The sequence below is a fragment of the Brachyhypopomus gauderio genome, chromosome 16 (genome assembly GCF_052324685.1).
Source record: "Brachyhypopomus gauderio isolate BG-103 chromosome 16, BGAUD_0.2, whole genome shotgun sequence".
Classification (NCBI taxonomy): domain Eukaryota; kingdom Metazoa; phylum Chordata; class Actinopteri; order Gymnotiformes; family Hypopomidae; genus Brachyhypopomus; species Brachyhypopomus gauderio.
The window spans coordinates 19,986,201-20,010,585 of record NC_135226.1 but is presented as its reverse complement, the minus strand read 5'-3'; the positions used below and the strand labels follow the sequence as shown (position 1 = coordinate 20,010,585).

Sequence of the window (24,385 nt, the reverse complement as noted above, 5' to 3'; positions counted from 1 at the left end):
CTTGACGTGGACTTGTATTTTGCGACTTTTGAACATCTCTAAATCAAAACACCACAGCAATTTTGAAACAAAACAAAAGATTAAAACATCATGATAATATGCAAGAACACAATTATGTGAATACAAAACATTACCAGAAGTGGAAAAGGAAAAAAAATAAGCTAAACTTAGTATTTGTAGAAACAAGTAAAAACCTAAATCTCTGAGAGTTGCTGTTGTCACTGTGTGGGTAACTGTAGGTGACCTCTCTGACCCCATCTTACAGATGGCCCTTTTCTACAACATCCCCACACCTACTGAAACCAGCACACTGAGCATCACAGCTAAGGCTGAGGGAAACTGCACAAAATCATTTCGACACATTCTCTCCATAAACTTCACTGTCTCGTAAGAATGGATTTCTAATAAAACTTAATAAAAGCCCATAATACAAAATCCATAATGAAAGGAAATTGTGGAATTGCAACATTTAAATAGTCTGTTTCCCATCAGTGTGATAAAATACTACAGGAGTATGTAAAGCTATAGTCACCATATGTTAATTCATTATATCTATATTGTCTGGAATATGAGCAAGAACAATTCATTTTATGTCATGTGAATAAACCTCACGGTTTTCCCTTTTAATGACACTGATAACTACAGTATTCTTAATATTATTTTTCCATAAAGTTAGGAACAAGTTCTTTCTTCCCCTTCAGATATAACGGGACATTACCCAGCACCAACATGGTCATAGTGGATATTAAACTCTTATCTGGGTTCACAGCTGATCCCAGTGAAGTAAGTGACAGTGATTTTGTGTACATGTTGTATATTAAAAATTTATATTCTTTTTTAAAATTCATGTATGCTTTTAAGTGTATTAAAGTGTAAATTATTGGAAAGAATAATCAGAGTTTTGTTCTCAGCTAAAAGATAGCTCACTTGTGGAACGGGTTGACTCCATAGGTGACCATGTTATCATGTATTTAAAAGAGGTAAGAAAATCTCAGTTCAATAATCTTTTATTATGCAATTGATAGTATGCAGTTTCTGAAGGACACTTTCACACTGTCTGGCGTTTTTTAAACAGGTTCCAAGAAATACTCCCATGAATTATCAACTACATACAAAACAGATGCTTCAAGTTAAAAACCTCAAACCAGCTGTGATCAAAGTTTATGATTACTACCAAACAAGTAAGGTTTTGATGGTGTAGTCAAAATGCTTCAGCTCCATTTCTGTGTTTGTACTGTGATGTGTAACACGTCTGTCCTCCAGGTGACCAGTCTGCGACGGAGTTCTCCTACCCCTGCGCATGAGTTATCACACCTGCAGCCCCATGGCGTCCGCCGCAGGACACAGCAAAGACACGGATCTGTGATCAATGCAGATTTAGTCTTTAATCAGCAACAACCAAATAAGATTATATTAAAATAATTATCAACTCAAATCAATATATACCTATGGCTGCTTTTACTGATGAAATATTCTGTTTCTTCTCATCTTCTCAAGTTATGGCGTCTGACCCAAGAACTAGTGAACTGCTTAAGGCACTGATTACATTAGCAGCTGTTTAAGTGGGCAGCATTTGAACCGACATATATCCTCATGAGGCAGATTAGTTCCTAGTTCTCATTCTAGATAAAGAGCAATTTAATCACAGCTTGTTCTGTAATACAAACAGGTTATTCTAATAACAATAGGCATGTGACTAAACGAGAAGGAGTGAACACTACCACCAAAACAAAACAGCACATGAATGAAATCATCAAAGAAAACCAGTATAGACCTGATTGACTGGTGGGAGTGGGGTCAGGAATTACAAAAATGGTTCCATAGTGCAGCCTGCGGATTGTATGTATTTTAATTCCTTAATCCCATTATGAACAATTATTCAAATGTTACAGTGTCTCTGTTTTATTCATGTCTTATGGCCTAAGTTGTTTACACATCACTGAAAAAGTACATTTACATTGTTACACTGTATGTTCATATTTAACGATCCTGAAATATGCAGCTATGTTTCATAATGACTTTCACTCAATTCATGTATTATTGAACTAAAACAAAATTGTGTAGACCTTATTTTACAACATTCTGTATATTTCTTGTAACTCTGGAAAACAAAATCACCTATGGGGCCAGTTTGCAGTGAAGCCAAATGTGTTGCTTAAAGAAGTTAATGATTAATGAGTTGATGAGTCCAAATATTTATAGAAGACGTCCTTTTGGCTAAACATCCATTTAAAAGGCAGGCAGAGCTCACAGTCTGGTGTCAGTGCCTGCATTTCACCATGGATGTTAGTGGAATTCACATGAGGAAAGGGTTACTGTTAGCCTGCCTCCTCTTTAGCACTGTCTATGGACAAAACTCAGGACCGTAAGTAATGACAGAAGTATGCTGGTGACAGATAGAACGGCCTTTTAACTGTGTCATATATTTGCATTGTGTATGTATATGAACATACTTTATTTTCAAACCATATAAAATATAGTGTTGCATAGTTCATGCTAATGTAAATCATCCACAAAATGTTTTATAATATAAATACCCAGACTGCATTGGTTATGATTTCATTAAAGATCTTCATTTAACATTTTCTGAGATACATTTATATTGTATCTGTATTGTAACGGATTCAGTTTTGATTTAGAGATAACACTGTGTTTTAAAACAAAATGGCCACTCATGATTCATTTTCACTAAAGATGTGTCAAAAATGGCTTTGGATACTTTGCAGTATTTAATGTAGTAGCTCCAGATTTGTGTACTGAAATCTTCTTTTTAGTTAGTTGGTAAGAGACATTACATAAATAAGACGCTGATCACTTATTGCACAGTTGTTTGTAGGTTGGTTTATTTTTGCAATAGTTTTATTGATTAATAAATCATTTGTTTACTGCAACAGTTCAGTTGTAATGTTTTATTGTAGTTCTTTCAAAATTATTATTGATAATAATATTTCTAATACATTGGAACTGATCTCCAAATATTGGTTCTTGTCTGTAGATATTTCCTGGTGACGTTTCCTGCAGTAATAGAGTCTGGCTCTGAGGCTAAACTCTGTATAAGTCTCCTCAAGCCTAATGAGACTCTGGAAATGACAGTCTACCTGATAGACAACAACCAGAACAGAAAACTTCTAGAGGAGAGAGTGGAGGAAGAGTTTCACCGCTGCTCCCACTTCAAGGTCACAGACCACTAAGATCATCATATTTTTACTTTAGGTGTTGATTATTGTTGAAGTTTTGGATGGAGTGCAACACACGGCTTTATCTCTACAGGCTCCAGAGGTTGATGGCCAATCACTGCAGGAGGTCAAAGTTCAAGTGAAAGGTGAAAATTTTGAGTTGACAGAGAAAAGCAAAGTCCTGTTCAAATCCTACAATGCACTAACATTTATCCAGACTGACAAACCGATCTACAATCCTGGCCAAACAGGTAATTCAGCCTTCCTGTAAAATCTCCAGTCTCATTATTAGTCTCAATATTTCCAGTACATGTATATGGTTTTAATGGAAATGCCATTGAATTCTACTGAATTTAGAACATATTTCTGTACCACTGGCCTCTCACAGTGAATTTCAGAGTTGTAACCATGGATTCTAACTTTGTCCCTCTTGAACAAAAGGTAAGCAAAGTGTGAAGATTACATCTTTAGTTTTTAATTTGTTACTTATGTAGTCATAACATCACAGTTTTGGAGGCATTTTGATAGTTTCTTAATCAAAATAACAAAAATACTGATGCCCTGTTGTGCTCTCCCCTACAGTATAGCCTGTTGACACTGGAGGTACGATGGTCATGTAAATATTCATGACAGTGTTGTTAGAGTTCTTAACATTATTCATCATTTCCTTTCTATTTTAATTTGAATGTGCCAGTATTAAACACAAGTATTGTCTTTTCTTTGGTGGAACCAAACAGGACATTAATCGTAACAGGATTGGTCAGTGGACTAATGTGTCCTCGACAGGCCTGATACTGCAGCTTTCACATAAGCTCAATTCAGAGGCTCCTCAGGGCTTCTATAGGTTGAAGGTCAACATTGGTAATAGGCTGACTGAACATAGATTTAAAGTGAAAAAGTACGGTAAGTGACAGCCCTGGTTCAGTAGCTTTGTTGGTGTGTATGTAATTGATAGTTGATCTATGTAATTTCATTAATTTCATGCATTTGCCTTCCAGTTTTACCAAAGTTTGAGGTTATAGTCAAAGCACCAGAACGTCAAAGTGTTGGTGAGGAGGAACTGAAACTAGAGGTTTGTGGACAGTAAGTGCCTATGTCAAACCCTCCACACACTTCACTTTCTGGAGTTTCAAAAAGTGTTTTCACTGCTGATGAAGAATCTCTACTCTCCCATTCATAATTCTTAATACCTCTGCATCTGTACTAGAGTAGATGGCAGTTACTCCCTGGAGTCCTTTTTAGTCTCTCTCTCTCTCTCTCTCTCTCTCTCTCTCTCTCTCTTTGTCTCACAGATACCTATACCTATATCTATATAGGTATACTGTGACCTATCTGCAATTTAACCTGTATGTTTTTATAGGTACACATATGGACAACCAGTTTCTGGCAAAGCAGAGGTGCAGGTGTGCCGATCATTCTGGAGATATATTTATTATGCTGCTATGCTTTCACCATGTCTGACTGAAACAGTGGAGGTGGGTATGTTATATGTTTCTCTCTCACTCATGAAATAGTTCTCAGCAAATATTCACATATTTGTTTGGTGGATTTTCCTATAGCTCAGTAGGACTGGTTGTGCTCTTCTGGCCTTCAACACATCAACTTTCATCAATCCTGAAATGGAAAAAAATGTACAAGACTCCCTTGGTATTACAGCCATAGTGACAGAGGAAGGCACAGGTCAGCCATAAATCAATGAAATATTCAACATATGATGATATATGGATCAAATAAATGGAATGGATAAATTTGTAATAATTCTACAGAAGAATCAATAATATTTAACAACTTGATTTGCTTTGTTTTTTAGCAATTACAATGAAAAAGTCTGAAAAAATACGGTTTACTTTTGAAATTGGTAAAGTCAAGTTTCTCAATTTACCAAAAACCTTTGAACGTGGAACAGTTGTAAAGGGAAAGGTAGGATTTCTTTGCTTTCAAGCCTCCATTATATCCCTTCTAGTCATTAATATTTACCACAAGTTTTAGATTTTTATAGAAAAGTTTGAAAACAAATGTTTTGTTCACCGGTCAACAGATCAAAGTTACAAACTTCAGTGGAAGATTGATTCCCAACAAGAAGGTCTATCTTTTGACTGGTGAAAGGTGGTCATCAAAACTACTTCTTAATCTAACTACAGACATTAACGGAATAGCAAACTTCTCAATTAATGCACCTAATGACCCTGAAACACAGATGAAACTGTGGGTATGTTAAAATAAGTTCTCACTACAGTTTGAGATTAACAGAATGCATTGTCCTGCACTGAGACATATTCTTGTTCCATTGTGATCTAGGCAAGTGTCCTTCCAGAAATCCAACATAACACGTACAACACACCCCATTTTACAACCGGTGAAGCTGACATACAATTGATCCAACCTGCCACACCTTACAGTCCAGTATACAGTGAACTGTTAATTGAAAGTCTAAATGAACCAATAATATGTGGTTCAGAAGTTTCCATAACCATTAAGTACTATATTGTTGGGGAAAGCACTGAGACTTTCAGCACTGATATTGTATACATGGTGAGTACAAGCAGAAATATCATATAGAATGAAACACTGATCACTGGATTTATTCTATCCCAACAGCAATAAATAAACGTGTGTTGTCCTCCATCACAGGTCTTATCTAAAGGAGCTATAGTCCATCATGGGTATGAGAAAGTAGAAGTGAAAGACTCCAGCAGGTTGACAGAGGGAAAACTCTCATTTAAACTGTCTGTTGGTTTTGAGCTGGCTCCTGTAGTGCAGGTTCTGGCATACGGTGTCCTACCCAGTGAGAACATCATTGCTTCCAGCAAAAATTTTGATGTAGAAAAATGTTTCAAAAACAAGGTAAACCATTTTGACCTCCAATGTCATTTAGTTAGTGTCTCTTTTCCATCCTTAAAATGTAAAACTGTCTGTTCCACTGTGGTCTTCTATCAGGTCTCCCTGCAGTTCTCTCCATCCAGAGCAGTTCCTGGGGAGAAGAACTCTCTCCAGCTCTCAGCTCTGCCTGGATCTCTGTGTGCCCTCTGTGCAGTGGATAAGAGTGTGTTCCTCATGGAGTCTGGAGATCGCCTCAACACTGACAAGGTGAAGTTAAAATCTAGGGCATTTCCAGATGGTCAGAGTAAATTTTCTCTTTTTTTTTTTTACATAATCCAGTAGGATTATAAATTTAAAAGCATAATGTAGAATATTGGATTGTTCTATAAATTGTGATTGTATGTCTCAGCAGTCTTAGGAGAGTTAAGGAGAGTGTGCTACATGGATTGAGCCATAGTGACAGTTCACTCTTCAACACTCATGATCTCTGGACACTTTAAAGCACCTCTAACTTAAATTCATGTCCAAGTCTCTTAAGGTTGTGCCACTAATAGAGGGTAAAACAATGTCACCATCTAGGCCAGTTGCAGAGAGGTTGTTGAAGTAAATCTAGTGTCCAAAAGGCCACAGCAGGTGATGGGCCAAACTATTCTGCAACTGTATTTTTGGAGATGTGCACAAATTTACCTCCTAAATATGGATGTTTCTTATGAGGAGGAATTAATCTGGATCATCTGAGCACCACAAAGATGGTCTCCTCTGAAGCAATTTACAAGCATGGAACACTATTCTGAGTGTGTAATTGAAATTTTCTTGCTCAGACTTCAGTGGGAAACAATGTTAATGTATCTGGGTGCCTGAGCACATATGACTGGGTGGGTTTACAGACCTAAAATGGTCAGTCATTATGTCATATGACTGGGTGGTTTTACAGACCTAAAATGGTCAGTCATTCGGAATGGAATTTGTAGATGAATCTCCATATTCACGCAGCTTTATTACAATAACAAGCCAAGCAAAGCAACGCTTAGCTAACATATAACAGAACATTGCGTGGACTCACAAAAATGAACACGGGACACAGGTACGATGCACATTAAATACTGAACACGAGTGTAGCACATTAGGTTGACAAGACGCGTGAACACATACCCAACCAACCACACCCACAGGAAGTGCATATATGGACGTGGACTACATATACACCCACCCAAAGGGAGGGGTCCGGGCTGTAACGTGACACAATGTTTTAATTACACTAATTCTAATGAACTATTTTAATTCAAGATCGATCTTTTTTTTTCACTCCAGTTACAATCAACACAAGTTATGTTATCAAAATGCACTTCCAATATTTTTTAATGCTTTGTGTCTGTATTAGGTCTATCTATTGTTTTTCCCACTAATCCACCCATTGTCACCGTACAGCCCCGGACTCCTCCCTTTGAGCGTGTGTAGGTGTGGTTTACGTCTGGTTATGCCCATATGTGTATTTCCTTGTGTGTGTTCATCCATCTTGCCTGTGGCCCATCTCATCATTACTTTGGGTTTTGTTTAGTTAATCTATCTAATGTGCGTTTACACAGTGTCCCGTGCTCATCTTGGTCTTGAGTCTGCACCTTTGTGTGTTTATTCTTTGTTGTTTGCTATTCGTGCTACCAAAAACCCTTAAACATTCAAGTGTTATATCAACACTCATCTCTGCATCCTGCCTTCCTTAAACATTACAGCAATACTCTCAGATTTACACATATTCAATTCTGAATCTAAGATCAATTTATAAGATATCAAATGTCAGGTGCCAAAACTGTTCACACTTCCAAAACCTTCAAGTGTTTGTGAGTCGTGATTACTCCTACAACTCATTTTAGTATCTGTAATGCGGAGTGATCAGGAGATCAAGCATTCACTGAGAAAAGCAAGATTTATTCAGGGCGAGTCCATAAGTGAGGTTGATATAACAGTCCAGGGTGAGTCGGTTAACACGGATAGGTCTGAATGCAGTGGACAGCAACAAATTGGTATTAAAAAGAAGAATAGGACTCCCCCAGTACCTTCCTGTTATCTACAACACTGTTGCTTTATGTTGATTTTTTATGTAAGTTAAATTGTTCTATGTTTCTGTATCACAGATCTTTAATTTGTTACCGGTGACATTGGTATCAGGTTACCCTTATGAGGTTGAAGATCAGATGGAATGCATGGATGTTACACCACACTCTGACGTTAAGGTGGATCATGTTGACAATGTTTTAATGGTGACAGACTGACAGGTTGTCACATCCTAACTGGTTATATATATATATATGTGTGTTTCTTAATTACCCAAAATACTAAATATATTTTATTCAATACTTCCAAGAGAACGAATTAGAGTAAAGTAACATCATTTGAATCTCTCTGTCATGTACATTACCCTTGTGGTCTTCTTGTAGAGGGTGGGACTGATGATGGTGACAAATTTGGCTAGCAGATTACCGGTACATCACTGTTGGAATGACAATGTATATTATCTTTATGACGTGGAGGATCATCCAGTAGGTGCGTCTGCACTCATCACTGTAACTCTATTCATAAATCACACAACATTCATTAGTCATCAGTTTTTCTAATTTGTATAATAGACTTTCTACTTTAAATCGTTCATGGATTTATGTAGCATAAAAGAACTTGTGAGATGCTTGAGATAAATTTTACTTTACATATTTACTTTACATTGCTGTTTCCACAGGTTAATACATCTGGTAATTAATATTTGAGCTATGACTAATGTTTTTGATTTTCACAAGGATCCTCCAATGAACATGCACCTGTGGAGACTGTTCGCAAATTCTTCCCTGAAACGTGGATATGGCAGCTTGTTGATGTGGGGTTAGTGAGTGTGGTTAGTGAATATGGTTAGAGAGTCAGCGTGTTACTTCATGGTGTTGTTTTTCTCTTTCTTTTCTTTCTGTTCATCCTTATGTAATTTATTAAATGTAAGGTGGCCAATTTTTTATTCCACACATAAGAGACTTGGAGTGATCCTTTAATGTCAGCGAAGGCGCATATAAGCAATGTTTCCAAAACTATAAATTACCGTCTACGCAAAATCTACAAGACATATAAGTTAGACGTATGCTAAGTGTACATCATACTGAAATCTTTTTTGTAACTTTTAGATTGGATTACTGCTTTGTGTTGTTGGAATCATACAGTAAAATCAGTAAAACCTCTGCACAGGGACTCTGGATCAGCACAGATTCCCATCACTGTCCCAGACACCATCACCACTTGGGAGACGGAGGTTTTCTGCGTGTCCCCTAAGGGTCTGGGACTCGCTCCTCCTGCTGAGCTCACTGTCTTCCAGCCCTTCTTCCTGGAACTCACACTACCCTACTCCATCATCCGGGGAGAGGTCTTTGAGCTCAAGGCCACGGTCTTCAACTACCTCCCCAGATGTATTATGGTACTGAAAGGTCATGAATGAGATCTTTAACAGTCTTTCATCAACTGATATGTACATCAAACCAATCCCCTGTGCTTCACATACAGGTTAAAGTGACCCCAGCCCCTTCCACACACTACACACTGAAAGCCTCCTCTGATGATCAGTATTCATCCTGTTTGTGTGCAAGTGGTAGGAAGACCTTCAAATGGACTCTGATTCCATCTGTGCTTGGTGAGTTCCTAATCCTCAACATCTGACATAATTACACGTCTTATATGACATGTTGTTTTAAATGGTAACAAACATTTCCACATTATGTTACAGGAGTCATGAATGTGACTGTCAGTGCAGAGGCTGAATCCACAACATCTGACATAATTACATATGGAGCTAAAATGCTGCCATAAGTATTTGAATCTGAATATTGTATATTTGAATTATATTTACATTACATTTAATAACTTGAAATATTTAATGGCGTAATTCATAAATTTGAATTTTAACAATGCTTTTTTATGTTTTGAATTTGTGAGATGGTGAAATTTGCTGAACTGAATTTTAGTTCTCTTTCATCCAAATCTAAAGAACTTTGGATGCAGTTACCTTGCTGGGATTCATTAGTTTTCTCCGCCACAAACTTGACTGAGCAATACTTCACCGCCACAGACATGAACGAGAATGAGGCAGTGCTGTGATTGGTTAAATGTGTTTGATTGCTCTAAAAGGTTTACTTTTTCTGAGAAGCCCGGATGTTTCATTGCAGGTCTGAATCCATATTTCTGAGTTTTGAATCAGAGCGATTTGAATTTAAGAATCTGAATTTTTTTAATATGAAAAATGCAAGTTGTAATCTTGAAATTTATTTTTTTTCCAACAGCAAATTTCACCATCTCACAAGTTCAAAACATAAAGACGCATTGTTAAAATTAAAATGTATGAATTACGGCATTAAATATTTCAAGTTTATTTAATGTAATGTAAATATAATTCAAATATACAAAATTCAGATTCAAATACTTATGGCAGTGTTTTAGCCCCATAATTACACGTCTTATATGACATGTTGTTTGAAATGGTAACACACATTTCTACATTATGTTACAGGAGTCATGAATGTGACTGTCAGTGCAGAGGCTGAACAGTCTCAGACTGTGTGTGACAATGAGGTTGTCAGCGTGCCAGAGAGAGGCCGTATTGATACAGTCACACGAAGCCTGATTGTACAGGTTGGTCCCTGGAAAACAGAATTAAGAATGAGAGGTGAACAAATTTAAGTTCCAAGTGTTTTTGTGTTTTTCCTCTGAACTAAATCACAACCATTTTTTCAAGTAGGCTGAAGGGATTGAAAAAACCAAAGTCCAGAGCTGGTTGCTATGTCCACAAGGTTAGTGCACAATTCAGTTTGAGTTTCTGAACCTTGAGCTTTGGAGAAAATACAGTTATGTGTTCTACACACATAAGATAGAGAGTCCAATGAAGCCTCTTAACCTGTCAGTAGCAATAACAATTACAATAACAATAACAAAAGTAGTTTCAAATTTCAAATAGTGTGGACAGGAAACATTTGCACTGTGCCCGTTAATGAATGAATATTTATGGCACCCTATTTATTTGAATATTTACGGCACAAATGTACTGCTTGGTGAAGATCAACTTTGATCATCTGACTGACAGGGGACAGTGTTAGTGTTTCAGAAGAGCTGGAAATTACTCTTCCTGAAGATGTAATAGAGGGATCAGCCATGGCTTCTGTTTCAGTGCTCGGTAAGTGAAAACGTCAGGTGTATATGTAGAATTTATAATTATACAAATATAATTATGTATTAAAAGTGCAATTTTATGAAATAATGTTATTTTATTGCGGGACCAGGAGCTTTTATTTGCTGAGAGGGAATAGTTATGGACAAGGGTGCAAGTTCTGCAGACCTCAAACATGCAGATTCTGCTGCACCAAGCACATGGCAATGTGTTTGTTTCTTACAGACAAGAAAGATTCACATCACTTGGAATTATTTCAAGTTTAGAAATAAAAAGGTTTTTTTTTCTGTGTAGTTGTTTGTAGAGTAATCTGTGTGTGGCCGTACTGTGGAGTGTTTGGAGGGGAGGTTTGGCTGAGCTGAGTGTTTTGGTCTGGAAGAACATCACCATTTAAAAAGACAGTATTTCTGTTTGGTCTGCAGGAGACATCCTGGGTCGTGCGCTAAAGAACCTGGACGGACTGCTCAGGATGCCATACGGCTGTGGAGAACAAAACATTGCTGTCCTCTCTCCCAATATCTACATTCTGCAGTACCTGGAGAACACTGGGCAGCTCACTGCGGCGATCCGTGAGAGGGCTACTGAGTTCCTCAAGAGCGGTGAGAGAACGTCTTCATGAAGGGACTGTTCATGGGCCGCTAGACCTCCAGAATAGACTCTAGATTAAATTACCAGGATAAAAACCATTTCCCTTTACCCAGGATACCAGAGGCAGCTCAACTACAAGCATCACAGTGGTGCATACAGCACATTTGGCAGAGGAGAAGGAAATACATGGTGAGACGTTCCTACAGTTCAGAAAGACATTTAGTGTTTGTTGATTGTTTCAAGACTTATTTTACACTTTTGTAAACATGTCACTTTTGAACATGATGCAAAAATATTTCCCGCAGGTTAACTGCTTTTGTCTTGAGGACATTTGGCCAAGCACAACGTTACATCTTTATTGATCCCCAAAATATTAACAGTGCAAATAATTGGCTGATAGGTAAACAGAGACAAGATGGTTGTTTTATGAAACAAGGGAGACTGTTCAACAACAGAATGAAGGTATGGGATTGGGTGTGGCTGGGACAGTGCAGACCACAATACATGTTTCTGCAGGAATTTTAATGTTAATCTGTATCTATTTTGAGATTTAATCCAATGTATTTTAGGGTGGTGTTAATGATGATGTTACCATGACAGCATACATCACTGCATCAATGCTTGAACTGAGAAATACAGTACAGGTAAGAGCACCAATGCTGTAAATTGCTGTACATTACACATACTTGTTAATTATACACATGTAATCAATTAGATAGTATATGCAATTAGACCGTGTTTCAATTAGACAGTATAATCAGTTAGAATGTGTTTCAATTACACATTATATTCATTTAGGCTGTGTTTGAATCAGACAGTATGTTCAGTGTGATTCCAGGTCTTTCTGTTCCTCACTACATCTGATCAGGTGTGGAGTGGGGGGGGGTTTAGTTGGGGTGGGGGGTTTAGGTTTTTAGAGTATGTGCAGGCGCTGTGATGGATTTTGTGCAAGGTCGGTTCCTACCCTGTGCTGCTGGGACAGGCTCTGTGACCCCGAATAAAGTGGTTTACAAGAAAAGTAAATAATTTATATTTTGTTTTCAGGATCCTGCTGTGAGTGGAGGATTGAGATGCTTAAAGTCCACTGTTGGTAACCTGACAAACACCTACACCACTGCCCTGCTGGCCTACACGTTCAGTCTGGCTGGAGAGAGTGACGCTCGAAATCAGCTACTGAAAGAGCTGCACAGTGTTGCCATTACAGGAGGTGTGTGGTGAATTATGTCTGTTGTTACAGGAGGTGTGTGGTGAATTATGTCTGTAGTTACAGGAGGTGTGGGTTTGAGTTATGTCTGTAGTTACAGGAGGTGTGTGGTGAATTATGTCTGTTGTTACAGGAGGTGTGTGGTGAATTACGTCTGTAGTTACAGGAGGTGTGGGTTTGAGTTATGTCTGTTGTTAGAGGAGGTGTGGGGAATTATGTCTGTTGTTACAGGAGGTGTGGGGTGAATTATGTATGTTGTTAGAGGAGGTGTGGGGAATTATGTGTGTTGTTACAGGAGGTGTGGGATGAATTATGTCTGTTGTTATAGGAGGTGTGTGGTGAATTATGTCTGTTGATACAGGAGGTGTGGGTTGAATTATGTCTGTCGTTACAGGAGGTGTGAGGTGAATTATGTCTGTCATTACAGGAGGTGTGGAGTGAATTATGTCTGTCGTTATATGAGGTGTGGGGTGAATTCTGTCTGTCGTTACATGAGGTGTGGGGTGAATTATGTCTGTCGTTACAGAAGGTGTGGGTTGAATTCTGTATGTTGTTACAGGAGGTGTGGGGTCAATTATGTCTGTAGTTACAGGAGGTGTGGGGTGAATTATGTCTGTCATTACAGGAGGTGTGGGGTGAATTATGTCTGTCGTTACAGGAGGTGTGGGGTGAATTATGTCTGTCGTTAGAGGAGGTGTGGGGTCAATTATGTCTGTCGTTAGAGGAGGTGTGGGGTGAATTATGTCTGTTACAGGAGGTGTGGGGTGAATTATGTCTGTCGTTACAGGAGGTGTGGGGTGAATTATGTCTGTCGTTACAGGAGGTGTGGGGTGAATTATGTCTGTTACAGGAGGTGTGGGGTGAATTATGTCTGTCGTTACAGGAGATGTGGGGTGAATTATGTCTGTTGTTACAGGAGATGTGGGGTCAATTATGTCTGTTACAGGAGGTGTGGGGTCAATTATGTCTGTCGTTAGAGGAGGTGTGGGGTCAATTATGTCTGTTACAGGAGGTGTGGGGTGAATTATGTCTGTCGTTACAAGAGGTGTGGGGTGAATTATGTCTGTTACAGGAGGTGTGGGGTGAATTATGTCTGTTACAGGAGGTGTGGGGTGAATTATGTCTGTCGTTACAGGAGATGTGGGGTGAATTATGTCTGTCGTTACAGGAGATGTGGAGTGAATTTGGATGTGGAGTATATTTATTTATGCATCTACTTATTTTTAAATGAACTGAAATTTCCAGTGTAGTTAATTCTGCAAACGGGCATGTCTGATGTCTAAATTCATTTCTGTGTTATCAAACATTTAAAACTGATTAAGCATTTTACATATTTGTTACTGTAAACCAAGGTATATTCAACATTGAGAAAAGTGTTGAGAAAATTGCCTATGTGGGCTCCATTTGAGATTTTCCCAGGTGATCTTAATAAAGTATTGCAAGTTTAAAGAACTCAAACTACACAGCCAACATACTTCTCACAGTTTTACAGTCAGTCTTAAATGTGTGGTTGATTACTTCATTCTTTGTTACAATCTTTTTTCAGATCTGGCCTAGATTCATTTGTCATATATATCATGAACAATTTTGCACTATACTCTTAATCATGGGGTCATGTTTTTTCTAATGTCTAAGCACAGTTGCTTGTGTAACTAATTTTTTCTTGTGCACTTTTAATTCCAGACGGTCGTCTTCACTGGTCTCAGTCAGCGTTCGATGATTCAGACTCCTTATCAGTGGAGATCAGTTCATACGTGCTGCTCGCTGTTCTCACTACAAATCAGCTCTCTGCTGCTGACCTGGGCTACGCCAACAGGATCGTCAGCTGGCTGGTGAAGCAGCAGAATCCATACGGAGGCTTCTCCTCCACCCAGGTATGAAGTACAGGGCTCCATCACACTCTTTATTTACAATCGATGTTGCGTTGTAAATGTGTAAGTGCTGGTTGTTGTTGTGTTTGGATCAGGACACGGTGGTGGCCCTCCAGGCTCTGGCTCTGTACTCCACCAAAGTGTTCAGCCCAGACGGCTCCAGCACAGTTACAGTGCAGTCAGCAGGTGGAGAAAAACACCAGTTTGATGTCCACCAGAACAACAAGTTATTGTACCAGGAGAGACCTCTGCAGGATGTTCCTGGCAAATACAGCATTGAAGTTAAAGGATCCACCTGTGTGTCCGTGCAGGTCAGTGTGTGTAGCTGTTCTTTGACCTACGTTGAGGATAAGTTCAGTTTGTGCATACAGATTTACACATTCTAATTAGCTCTCCAAGACAATAAATGTCTTTGGATACAACACAAATGACATGTCTAGGCTCTATTTTTAAAAAGTGGAAGCCCCCTACCCAGTAATGTTTGCATTTTGTGCAGAAATTCTTGGCAAATGCTTTCTTGTTTTTTTTTTATATTATGAACAATGCTCTTATTGTACTATTGTGCACTTCATTGCCAAATTCAAGAACAAAATACATTTTATGTGTATGTCATTTACTTAAAAAAATGTAAATGCTTGAGTTCACTCTCACATCTCCTCTCACCATCTTACAGATGGCCCTTTTCTACAACATCCCCACACCTACTGAAACCAGCACACTGAGCATCACGGCTAAGGCTGAGGGAAACTGCAAAAAGTCGTTTAAAAACACCTTAACTCTCATCTTCACAGTCATGTAAGTGTTATATATATATATATAAACCTCAGTGTAATATTGTAATGCTGCAGAGAACTACATTTATTTTGTTCAGAGGCGGGACTAACTCCTGAGAGCCTATCCTACCAACACGTAAGGTGTTTCGGCGTGGCATGTTGACTAAACACTAACACAGAACTGACACCAGGTAACGACTACTGGACAACCATAATTCAAGCAGGAATACAATGAATGAAACGAGATCAGGACATAATATGGAGAACTGACTAACACTACAGGGACTGGACTGTATATACAATAGTTTTCATCAAACACACAAAGACAAACCAAACAACTAAATAAGTGATAATTATAACAAAGAAAACCAAGCTGACACGGACAAACTTCAGCAATTTGAAGGCTTAAATAAACACGGAAAACCCAGAAAGAGAAGCATCAGGGAGACAATAATATAATTGCACGAACACTTACAACACGTCACTAGAACAGAAGACCTACAAGAGAAGACATGAACACCCACATAATATATCCCAAACTAATCACAACCCAATTAACCCAAAACAGCTGACACTAATAACAATGGACGGGAGAGAAACAGACAGGGCGTGACAGACCGACGGAAAACCAGCCGAAGGAGAAACGAACGGGGGAACGAAAGCAAGACACCCAGATAGAGGGCAGAGCTAAACGTTACAAATATGAAGAAATTATGACTTTGGATGATGATATTTAAGTGGCTTTACTGAAACGACCATGTATGACATCTGTATAACTGTGAACGTAATATAAATATTCACAGTGCAGAGTTGTTAGACCTTTTTGAGTAAAACAGCTCTGCAGGAGAGTTTGACTGCTACGGTGCTTGGAGCCATTTGTTATAGCTTGTAATATCATCAGAAGATAGCCTGTAATAACAATGTTTATGGGAGTAAAATAATCAGTAACATTGTATACACTTCAGATATAATGGGATGTTACCCAGCACCAACATGGTCATAGTGGATATTAAACTCTTATCTGGGTTCACAGCTGATCCCAGTGAAGTAAGTAGAATTTATAAAATAACATTGAACTGTTCATATTCTTATATTATAAGAATAGGCCTACATGTTATTAATTCTTATAACATGTTTTGCACTTTTTATTAAATAATGACTAATCATATTCTTCTCCATTTAGCTAAAACAGAAGTTTCTTGTAGAACGAGTTGATTCCAAAGAGGATCATATTCTCGTATATTTAAAAGAGGTGAGAGAAAACCAGAGAATAATAATATATTGATAGATTTATTTACAAATAATAATACTTCATTCTAAGAGTGTGTTTACATATAATTATCATGAATACATATAGATAATATATTTTGTTTTATTAGTTGACTTAGATTTTTGTACAGCCACTCTTATTTCTACAGCAAATCAAGCAACCACAACATTAAACACATATGTGACATATTGTTTTTAAAGTAGGCTGTCTGGTGTGTAACAGGTTCCAAGGAATATTCCTGTGAGTTACTGGCTGCATATTAAACAGGTGCTAGAGGTCCAGAATCTCATGCCAGCTGTGATCAAAGTTTATGATTACTATCAGACAAGTACGACTTTCATGCTTGATGCTATTCAAAAATTCAAAAGCCTACTATGGATAGAAGTTTTGTGGCTGTCATGTTCTGATTTTAACCCACTGTTTCATTTAGGTGAGAAGTCTGAAACTGAATATTCATCTCCTTGCGTGTGAGATGTCAGATCTGATGCCTCATGTTTCAAAGTACTGAAAAGAAAAAAAAGTATTTGCTGCATCTTGCGTCATGGATAATCCATAAAGCCATTTTTGTCCTCTTATCCCAAATACAAAATAAAAGTCATTTCTACCCATTTTCTACTTGTACATATTTCAAATTAAATTTGAGCAAATTCGTTACTAATAATCCTAAAGAACACATTTTCACAATCACATTTTCAGAATGTCACAGGTTGGTGGTGGTGATATTTGAAGAAAATCTAGGAGGCTAAGACAGCTTAGACATAACGTTACATTCTGCAGTACATTAATACCCATCAACTGACACTGTGATAAGAGCACACCATGACAGTTGCCATGAAACAGTGTTCAAGTGTTTGGTAAGCTCAAGAGTCTCTGACTTCTGGCACTGTATGCTATGAATAACAAAATGCAGGACCCCTATAGCCAAGGTTCAAACACCTCCAACATTTCCTGCCTTATCAGCTACATGTAAAGTAAGTGGAGCACTTCACAAACAGATTTTCAGTGTCTCATTTCACTAAAAACACTTAAGGTTGGTGTGTCAGTAAAAAAGGAGAAGAAAAATGTTTTAGTTTATCCAAGCTTATTTGATTAAAAATAAAACAATTCCAAGAACATATAGTCTTTCTCTGTTTGATAATGAATGTTATGAACTATCAGTGCAGCTCTTTGAGTCAAACAGAACACATCTTTTTAATCTTTCAGAACAGAATTCAGGTACTGAAGTGTGTCTTAAATTCACTGGATTAATTTACTATCAGATCTCTCACACTGGTTATGCATTATTACAAAAATAAGGGTATTTTTCTGCACATTTAAAAACCCTTAGTGCAAGAATGTTTTCCATGAACAACACCTTAGTTTGGTTGTGGAAATATACTGTATTGTATGTAATTAATTGATTAATTGCTTTCACAATAATTTTTCAAAAGATTCTTCACTGCATTTCTACTAATCAAAATGTATGTTTTCAAAATCATCTTTAAATAATTTTCATAATGTATTTACATATATATTTTTAACAGTTATAAATTGTAAAGGGTTGTACTGTACAGCCCCTGAGGCCTCCCGTCGGGTGTGTCCGTGTGTTTATTGTCATGTCCGCCCATGTCCATATATATATATTCCTTAGGTGTGGTTCTGTGTGCGCGTGTGTTTGTGGATCTGGTCCTGTGTGCGCGTGTGTTTGTGGATCTGATCCTGTGTGCGCGTGTGTTTGTGGATTTGGTCCTGTGTGTGTGCGTGTGTTTGTGGGTTTGGTCCTGTGTGTGTTTGTTTGTGGGTCTGGTCCTGTGTGTGCATGTGTTTTTGGGTCTGGTCCTGTGTGTGCGTGTGTTTGTGGGTCTGGTCCTGTGTGTGTGTGTGTGTGTGTGTGTGTGTGTGTGTGTGTGTGTTTGTGGGTCTGGTCCTGTGTGTGTGTGTGTGTGTGTGTTTGTGGGTCTGGTCCTGTGTGTGTGTGTGTTTGTGGGTCTGGTCCTGTGTGTGTGTGTGTGTGTGTGTGTGTTTGTGGGTCTGGTCCTGTGTGTGTGTGTTTGTGGGTCTGGTCCTGTGTGTGTGTGTGTGTGCGTGTGTTTGTGGGTCTGGTCCTGTGTGTGTGTGTGTGTGTGTGTGTATGTGTGTGTGTGTGTTTGTGGGTCTGGTCCTGTGTGTGTGTGTGTGCGTGTTCATTTGTCGCCCCTGTCACTTGTCTCGTTTCTGTTGTGTGTTGCTCTTGTTTCTTGTTTATGTTAGTGTTTAACGTGTGTCGATGTTGTGCCTGTGTTGAGACCTATCCCTACCGTGTTTGTGTGACTTGTTCCTTGTGGCGAAGCTCTTAACGCTCTCTGAAAATAAACACTGTGTGTTCAAAAGCAACGCATCGGTCTTGGGTCCTCCCCCACCCCTCACGTTACAACCCTCATGTTGTACAGTTGAAAGATTTTTTCATTTACATTTACATTTATGGCATTTAGCAGATGCTCTTATCCAGAGCGACTTACAATAGTGCTAAGTGTTTAGTCAGAAAATGTAAATCACTAAATTAATGAATGTTTGTCATTCTTTTTGATATTGGATGTTCACCATATACATTTTCAGTACCAATCAGTGGAATGTATGAGTAGAAATATGTTCCTTTGGAAAACCATTAAAACACCACAAGATCTCTTGTGGACGGCAAGGTAATAAACCTACCTTGACCAAATGAATAAATAACCCGACACAAGAGGGTGGCAGAGAGCTAACAATTAGTGGTGACTGGCTCGAGCTGGGATTAGGCCTCTGTGAAGGCCATTTGTGGATTCCTTAAACTCTCAGTCTTGGGTTTACTCTGCATAATGATTTCATGAGTCTTTCATTACCAACCTGGTAATCTGTGGTATGATTATCTTGAGCTTGGTGTCTCTTGGACGTTGGTCTTAGTTTGCTTCTTTTGAGCTTCTCTCTTGAATAGATAGGCAGAAGAGTCCAGGTTAGTGTGTTTAGGAACAATCTCCTCAAAGGTCTTCTCACACCTTTGGTCAGCCCAACTTCCAGGTTCTTCATGCCTTTAACTCCAGCAGATGGTCAACATCTCTAATCAGATGAAGCAGTGTTGTGATTATGCTGACAATATATGCAATATCATCCATTGTTGTTTGTGTACATATTTGGTTTTTAAATGGTGATACACGTTAAAAGTTCTTATAATAATGCAACTGGAGCTGGTTCAGTTTGTTTTCAAACTGAGAAGAGGTTTCTCTGGTGCTCTGTTCACGGTGTCCATGTATCAGCAAGGCCCTCCTCTTAGCAACCAATTATCACCTATAATTCAGTGTACATGTATGTGTTGTATGTAGCTGGTGTTGTATGTTTTACAACACATAACCTCATTATTAAGAACTGGATTTTCTTACACCCTTTATATCACCAAACAAAATCTGAAATTATTATTTTTTTGTTTTTGGTTGGTTGGTCATTTTATTTTTTTTGTCTTACAGACTAACAAAAGGAAACTTTACACCCCCTTTCCACACCGTGTTCCTCCTTTTCTGTCGTCTTTTTTCCTTTTCTCTGTACCTTTCTTTTGACCAACCTTTTATTAATTCTCTACTGACCATTTAGCTTATTATGCTAGTTTTCATCCTATTTCAGCTTCATGAGATGGAAAGCAAATAAAGTTTTGTTTGCACTACCTTCAATTCTGCAAACAGTTTGAAGATGATTCAAATCACTCTGTTGGATTGAACTAATCGTTTGTAATGACTTCTAGAATCACTCTAGTGCGCCAGGTAAACTCATAATCCCAGTGGGATTATACGCCCACTGGCACTCCAATAACATTATGACTTCCTGTTCACATTCACCTGAATCTACACATTAGTTCATTACAAAACTTGTGGCTCTGGGGACTGCTTTTGGAGAAGCTTGAAGGTGCGTTAAAGCTGCATGACGTTTGGGGTTCAGTCGTGTGTTCAGTGGATGCAGTTTATTCGTCTTCATGCTCCCAGGATTCACCTCTGAGTAACATGAGACCAAGGCTGTGCCAGTTGGTACATTAACACCAGCCGCTACAGAGCAGGCTGCATTATCACTTCAAAGAAGGGAATTCAAGTTGCATGTGACTCCAGGAGAGAGAGAGTGATAGAGAGAGAGTGAAAACTCCTCTTCCTTCCGCCTCACTTACTCTTTGGCTCACTGCTGATGGTCATTTGTGATATTTATTGCCTCGTTAATGTTTCTCTCCTGAGCCTCTGCTCTCTGTGTGTTTGTCCTATGTGTTTTAGAAAAGCGCTATATTAAAATAAAGTATTATTATTATTAAAGTGTGATGGAGTTGTCCTGACAGATTTTTCTGGGCTTGCGTGCAGGCATGTTCATTAAGGCCATAAATCAAACAGCTATGTCATGCATCACATGAATAATTAACAATTATTTTCATCTCTCTCTCTTTCTTTCTCACACACATGCACACACAAAACAATGAAGATTTATGCTTAAAATTTAAAGCATAACTTCAAATTCAACATTTACTTTTACAAATGTAGACAAATTCAAGACACGGGAATGCTTACTCATATCAGAAGGACAGATTAGATATATATATATATATATATATATATATATATATATATATATATATATATATATATATATATATATTCTGCATATATTCTGCATTTTTTTTTACATTTTTAATTTCAGTACACATTACGGGTTCCCCCCCCTGAAATGTTCTAATGTTTTGTCATGTATCAGACTTTAGATGATACACTATTTTTGTTTAAGTTCTTGTATTTTCTGTTTGCTTTTCTGTAATACAAGAAGGTTTTATTTCATCAGTTTCTTTCCCTTTGTTTGGCTTTTAAACTCTTCGGTCCACTTCCACGGTCCACTTTCACAACAGATGACCCCAGTGATCCTGACAGACACACACTTAAAAAAAGCTTTGAGGAGACATAATTTTACAAGTATTGCAATTATAAAAACATTATCCTGTTTCCTTGATGTTCCTGTGGCCTCAGAAAAGCCTCAGAAAGACCTTTTTTTGTTCCTGAACTCATTTTTCATCCTCAGTCCTGTTTTCTTTTTTTTTTGGTAAATAAAAAAACAAACCGATAGAAGAAGAAGAGAGCAGCAGGAGGAGGTTTGTAGAAGTATGTGAAATATTATCTGACCTTGAGAGGTGGGCCCACAAGTGCGGGCGTGTTTTTCTCAGCCAATCACAACCATGTTCTCCGTCTCCCATTAACAGAGAGAACTATGTTTCTGAGAGGTTTCCTTTGGGAAGATTTTATCAGTACAGTAATATTTACAAGCTTGTCCCCCTCAACCACAATTTACATCAGCTTTATGTAATGGATGTTAACCTGTGTAGAGCATTGCAGTTCCATATTTAGTATATTTTTTTAATGAAGAATAATGAAGAATATTCATATAAAAAAAGATTATTCACACTGCTGGGTAAGACAAACTTTCCAGGGAAAAACAATAACTGCAGTTTTTGCTAATAGCTGTGTCAGGTAATATTTTTGTCTTCAACAACTTTGAACTAAAGGTTGAAGCGATGCTAGGCAGCTGTCACATGCTTCTGGACATGTGCAAGCATTCAGACATTTATTTCCACATTAATGGAAAACGTGCATTAATGGGCAAACATCAGAACTTTAAGCATTAACTCAAGGTGGTTGGGTTAAGTTAGCCTGAGGCTACGACAATCCTGTTCCTGTCCTCTTACTTCAGCATTTATGTGATAAAACTATCATTAAAAATCACAAAAGGTGTGTAGAGTTATTACAAGAATTGTCTTCCATGTGAATCAGTCAGTTTGGGAAGTATATACAATGCTGCTCATTGCATGCATGTTTTTAAATAAATGTCCCTGGAAACACTGAACTTGCAGGAGCTAAAAAAAAATACATCTACATTACAGAAACTGGGGAAAAGCCCAAGTTTTTAGAAAATTTACCTCTTTTGTTTCCAAGACTATTCTCATGTAAAAGGTCTTGTATCCACCAGTGTCACGTTCATCTCGTTTTTTTAAATCTCATTTCCATATTTATAAACAGGCTTTGATTTCTGCTGGTACATGCACACATGTGCACTCCTGCACATACTCCTTAACACGCCAACCCACCCACAGCATTGCTGGAGTCAAGTTACTCTGTGCAAATGTTAGCCAGGCTTGCTGGCCAAACACGGCGTGGCTAGATCAAACTGGACGTGGCGGTATGTGTTGCTGTGTAAGTGAATATCATACGGAACTAGCAGCAGTGTAATTACACAGAAATGTAAATACATATTTTTGGATGTGACATATTACTGTGACCTGCGAACGGAGTGTTGTGGTACATATGCACATGCCATTACAACTTATTAAAGTTGTGTAGTTTTCGTGCTATCATTATCACTTTATGTACAATGACAATTATCAATCAAACTGAGTGATTAGAATTTCTCCCATGTTTGAATGAAATGTATTTAATTAATTCATATTAAAATCAATAGTTTGGTGTTTGTGGGAGCAGGGAAGAGCAGGCCGGTCCGGCTAATCTAGGTTAATCACCTTGAGAACTGGCATAGATCTCATCAGGTCACTAAAGCAAAGTATGCAAGGGTTTGCCTTTGTGTTAGTCCTGGTGGTTATGCAACACATTACCTGGAAGTTTTCCTCCGTGACACCTGGAAGTGATTCTGCTCGGTGACCTCAGCATGCTGTGCTACGGCACGTATTCTTCCATGTCATCAGAAGAAATTCAGATTTATCAAAGCACAGATTTTATGTCGAGTTAATGGGAAAACTTGTTCTTCTCTCCCTGACTGGTGTTGTACAGTTCGGACCAAACAGGAATAGGATTGATCTCACCTATATTTTATTCTATTGTTTTATTTGAGCTTTAATCTAACCTGACAAGTCATACTTGACAAATTTGAGGTTAAAATAAACGAGGGATAAAATAACAGAGAAAAGCAACTGACAGTATACAACGAGATAACGGCAGAAGTTATAGTAGCAGTAATACAATGACTAAAAGTGAAATGACAAACACCAAAAAGGAACAAAAGCACCAGTCAAATAACAGACCAAAAATGACCAGAAAAAAATAAATAAACAGAAATCAGACACATACTTAGGTAAATGTCATTCATACATGTCTTAAAAGATAATCAATGAGATAAAACAAATCTCATTTGATTATCTTAAATGATCTCAAATTATTACAATGTGTTCCGATCGTGAACAGCAACAGACTGAAATGGCGAAGAGTCAAATGAAAGTGGTGGTGTTCAACTCTCTGGTGTAATATTTAGCAGACACTGAATGTATCAGTCATTGCTGATAGTATGGCATCAAGGAGAATTTTATAAATTACTGTAAACCAGTGAATATTAAGATGAGTGTGTAAAAAGGAGCTGTTGATCAGAGAGTACAGGGTACAGCGTGATGTTTCAAAAAGAGCATTAGTAGCATTGGTGGAATGATAAACAACCAAGTTTTTGAAGTGCACCTTTGCATGTCAGTCTGTAAGATACATCACCA

General features: G+C 38.1%; 2 protein-coding genes and 1 long non-coding RNA gene across 3 annotated transcripts in view; 2 read left to right on the top strand and 1 right to left on the bottom strand.

Moving 5' to 3' along the window:
• The window catches only part of LOC143477254 (alpha-2-macroglobulin-like), a 43,538-nt gene extending 41,277 nt beyond the window's left edge, over positions 1-2,261 (top strand). The window contains exons 30-34 of the mRNA XM_076975799.1: positions 266-387; positions 702-809; positions 923-980; positions 1,076-1,181; positions 1,264-2,261. Of these exons, the coding sequence (XP_076831914.1) occupies positions 266-387; positions 702-809; positions 923-980; positions 1,076-1,181; positions 1,264-1,304 (435 nt within the window). The 3' untranslated portion in view covers positions 1,305-2,261. The remainder of the gene's footprint in view (positions 1-265; positions 388-701; positions 810-922; positions 981-1,075; positions 1,182-1,263) is intronic.
• LOC143477256 (uncharacterized) lies at positions 1,095-22,951 on the bottom strand. The gene is made up of 3 exons (XR_013121531.1): positions 22,814-22,951; positions 19,732-19,810; positions 1,095-1,360 (listed from the first exon to the last, which is right to left on the bottom strand). It is a non-coding gene; the product is annotated as an uncharacterized LOC143477256 (long non-coding RNA).
• LOC143477255 (alpha-2-macroglobulin-like) lies at positions 2,188-17,498 on the top strand. The gene is made up of 34 exons (XM_076975800.1): positions 2,188-2,365; positions 2,996-3,176; positions 3,271-3,427; positions 3,565-3,617; positions 3,759-3,779; positions 3,914-4,079; positions 4,175-4,259; positions 4,537-4,651; positions 4,736-4,856; positions 4,987-5,096; positions 5,215-5,385; positions 5,475-5,708; positions 5,808-6,020; positions 6,114-6,263; positions 8,129-8,227; positions 8,432-8,537; positions 8,786-8,867; positions 9,219-9,444; positions 9,531-9,657; positions 10,531-10,652; positions 10,759-10,810; positions 11,101-11,190; positions 11,607-11,783; positions 11,886-11,961; positions 12,078-12,234; positions 12,342-12,416; positions 12,817-12,979; positions 14,660-14,850; positions 14,943-15,158; positions 15,521-15,642; positions 16,586-16,667; positions 16,804-16,872; positions 17,113-17,218; positions 17,321-17,498. The coding sequence occupies exons 1-34, from the start codon at positions 2,280-2,282 to the stop codon at positions 17,359-17,361; spliced, it is 4,242 nt and encodes a 1,413-aa protein (XP_076831915.1). The 5' UTR covers positions 2,188-2,279; the 3' UTR covers positions 17,362-17,498.
• Positions 22,952-24,385: the final 1,434 nt, after the last annotated feature.

Excerpts from the sequence above, each read along its gene's own strand:
- LOC143477255 (XM_076975800.1), top strand. The coding sequence starts at position 2,280 with ATGGATGTTAGTGGAATTCACATGAGGAAAGGGTTACTGTTAGCCTGC. Across the intron at positions 2,366-2,995 it reads TATGGACAAAACTCAGGACC|ATATTTCCTGGTGACGTTTC; the intron begins GTAAGTAATGAC and ends TCTTGTCTGTAG. Across the intron at positions 4,652-4,735 it reads GTCTGACTGAAACAGTGGAG|CTCAGTAGGACTGGTTGTGC; the intron begins GTGGGTATGTTA and ends ATTTTCCTATAG.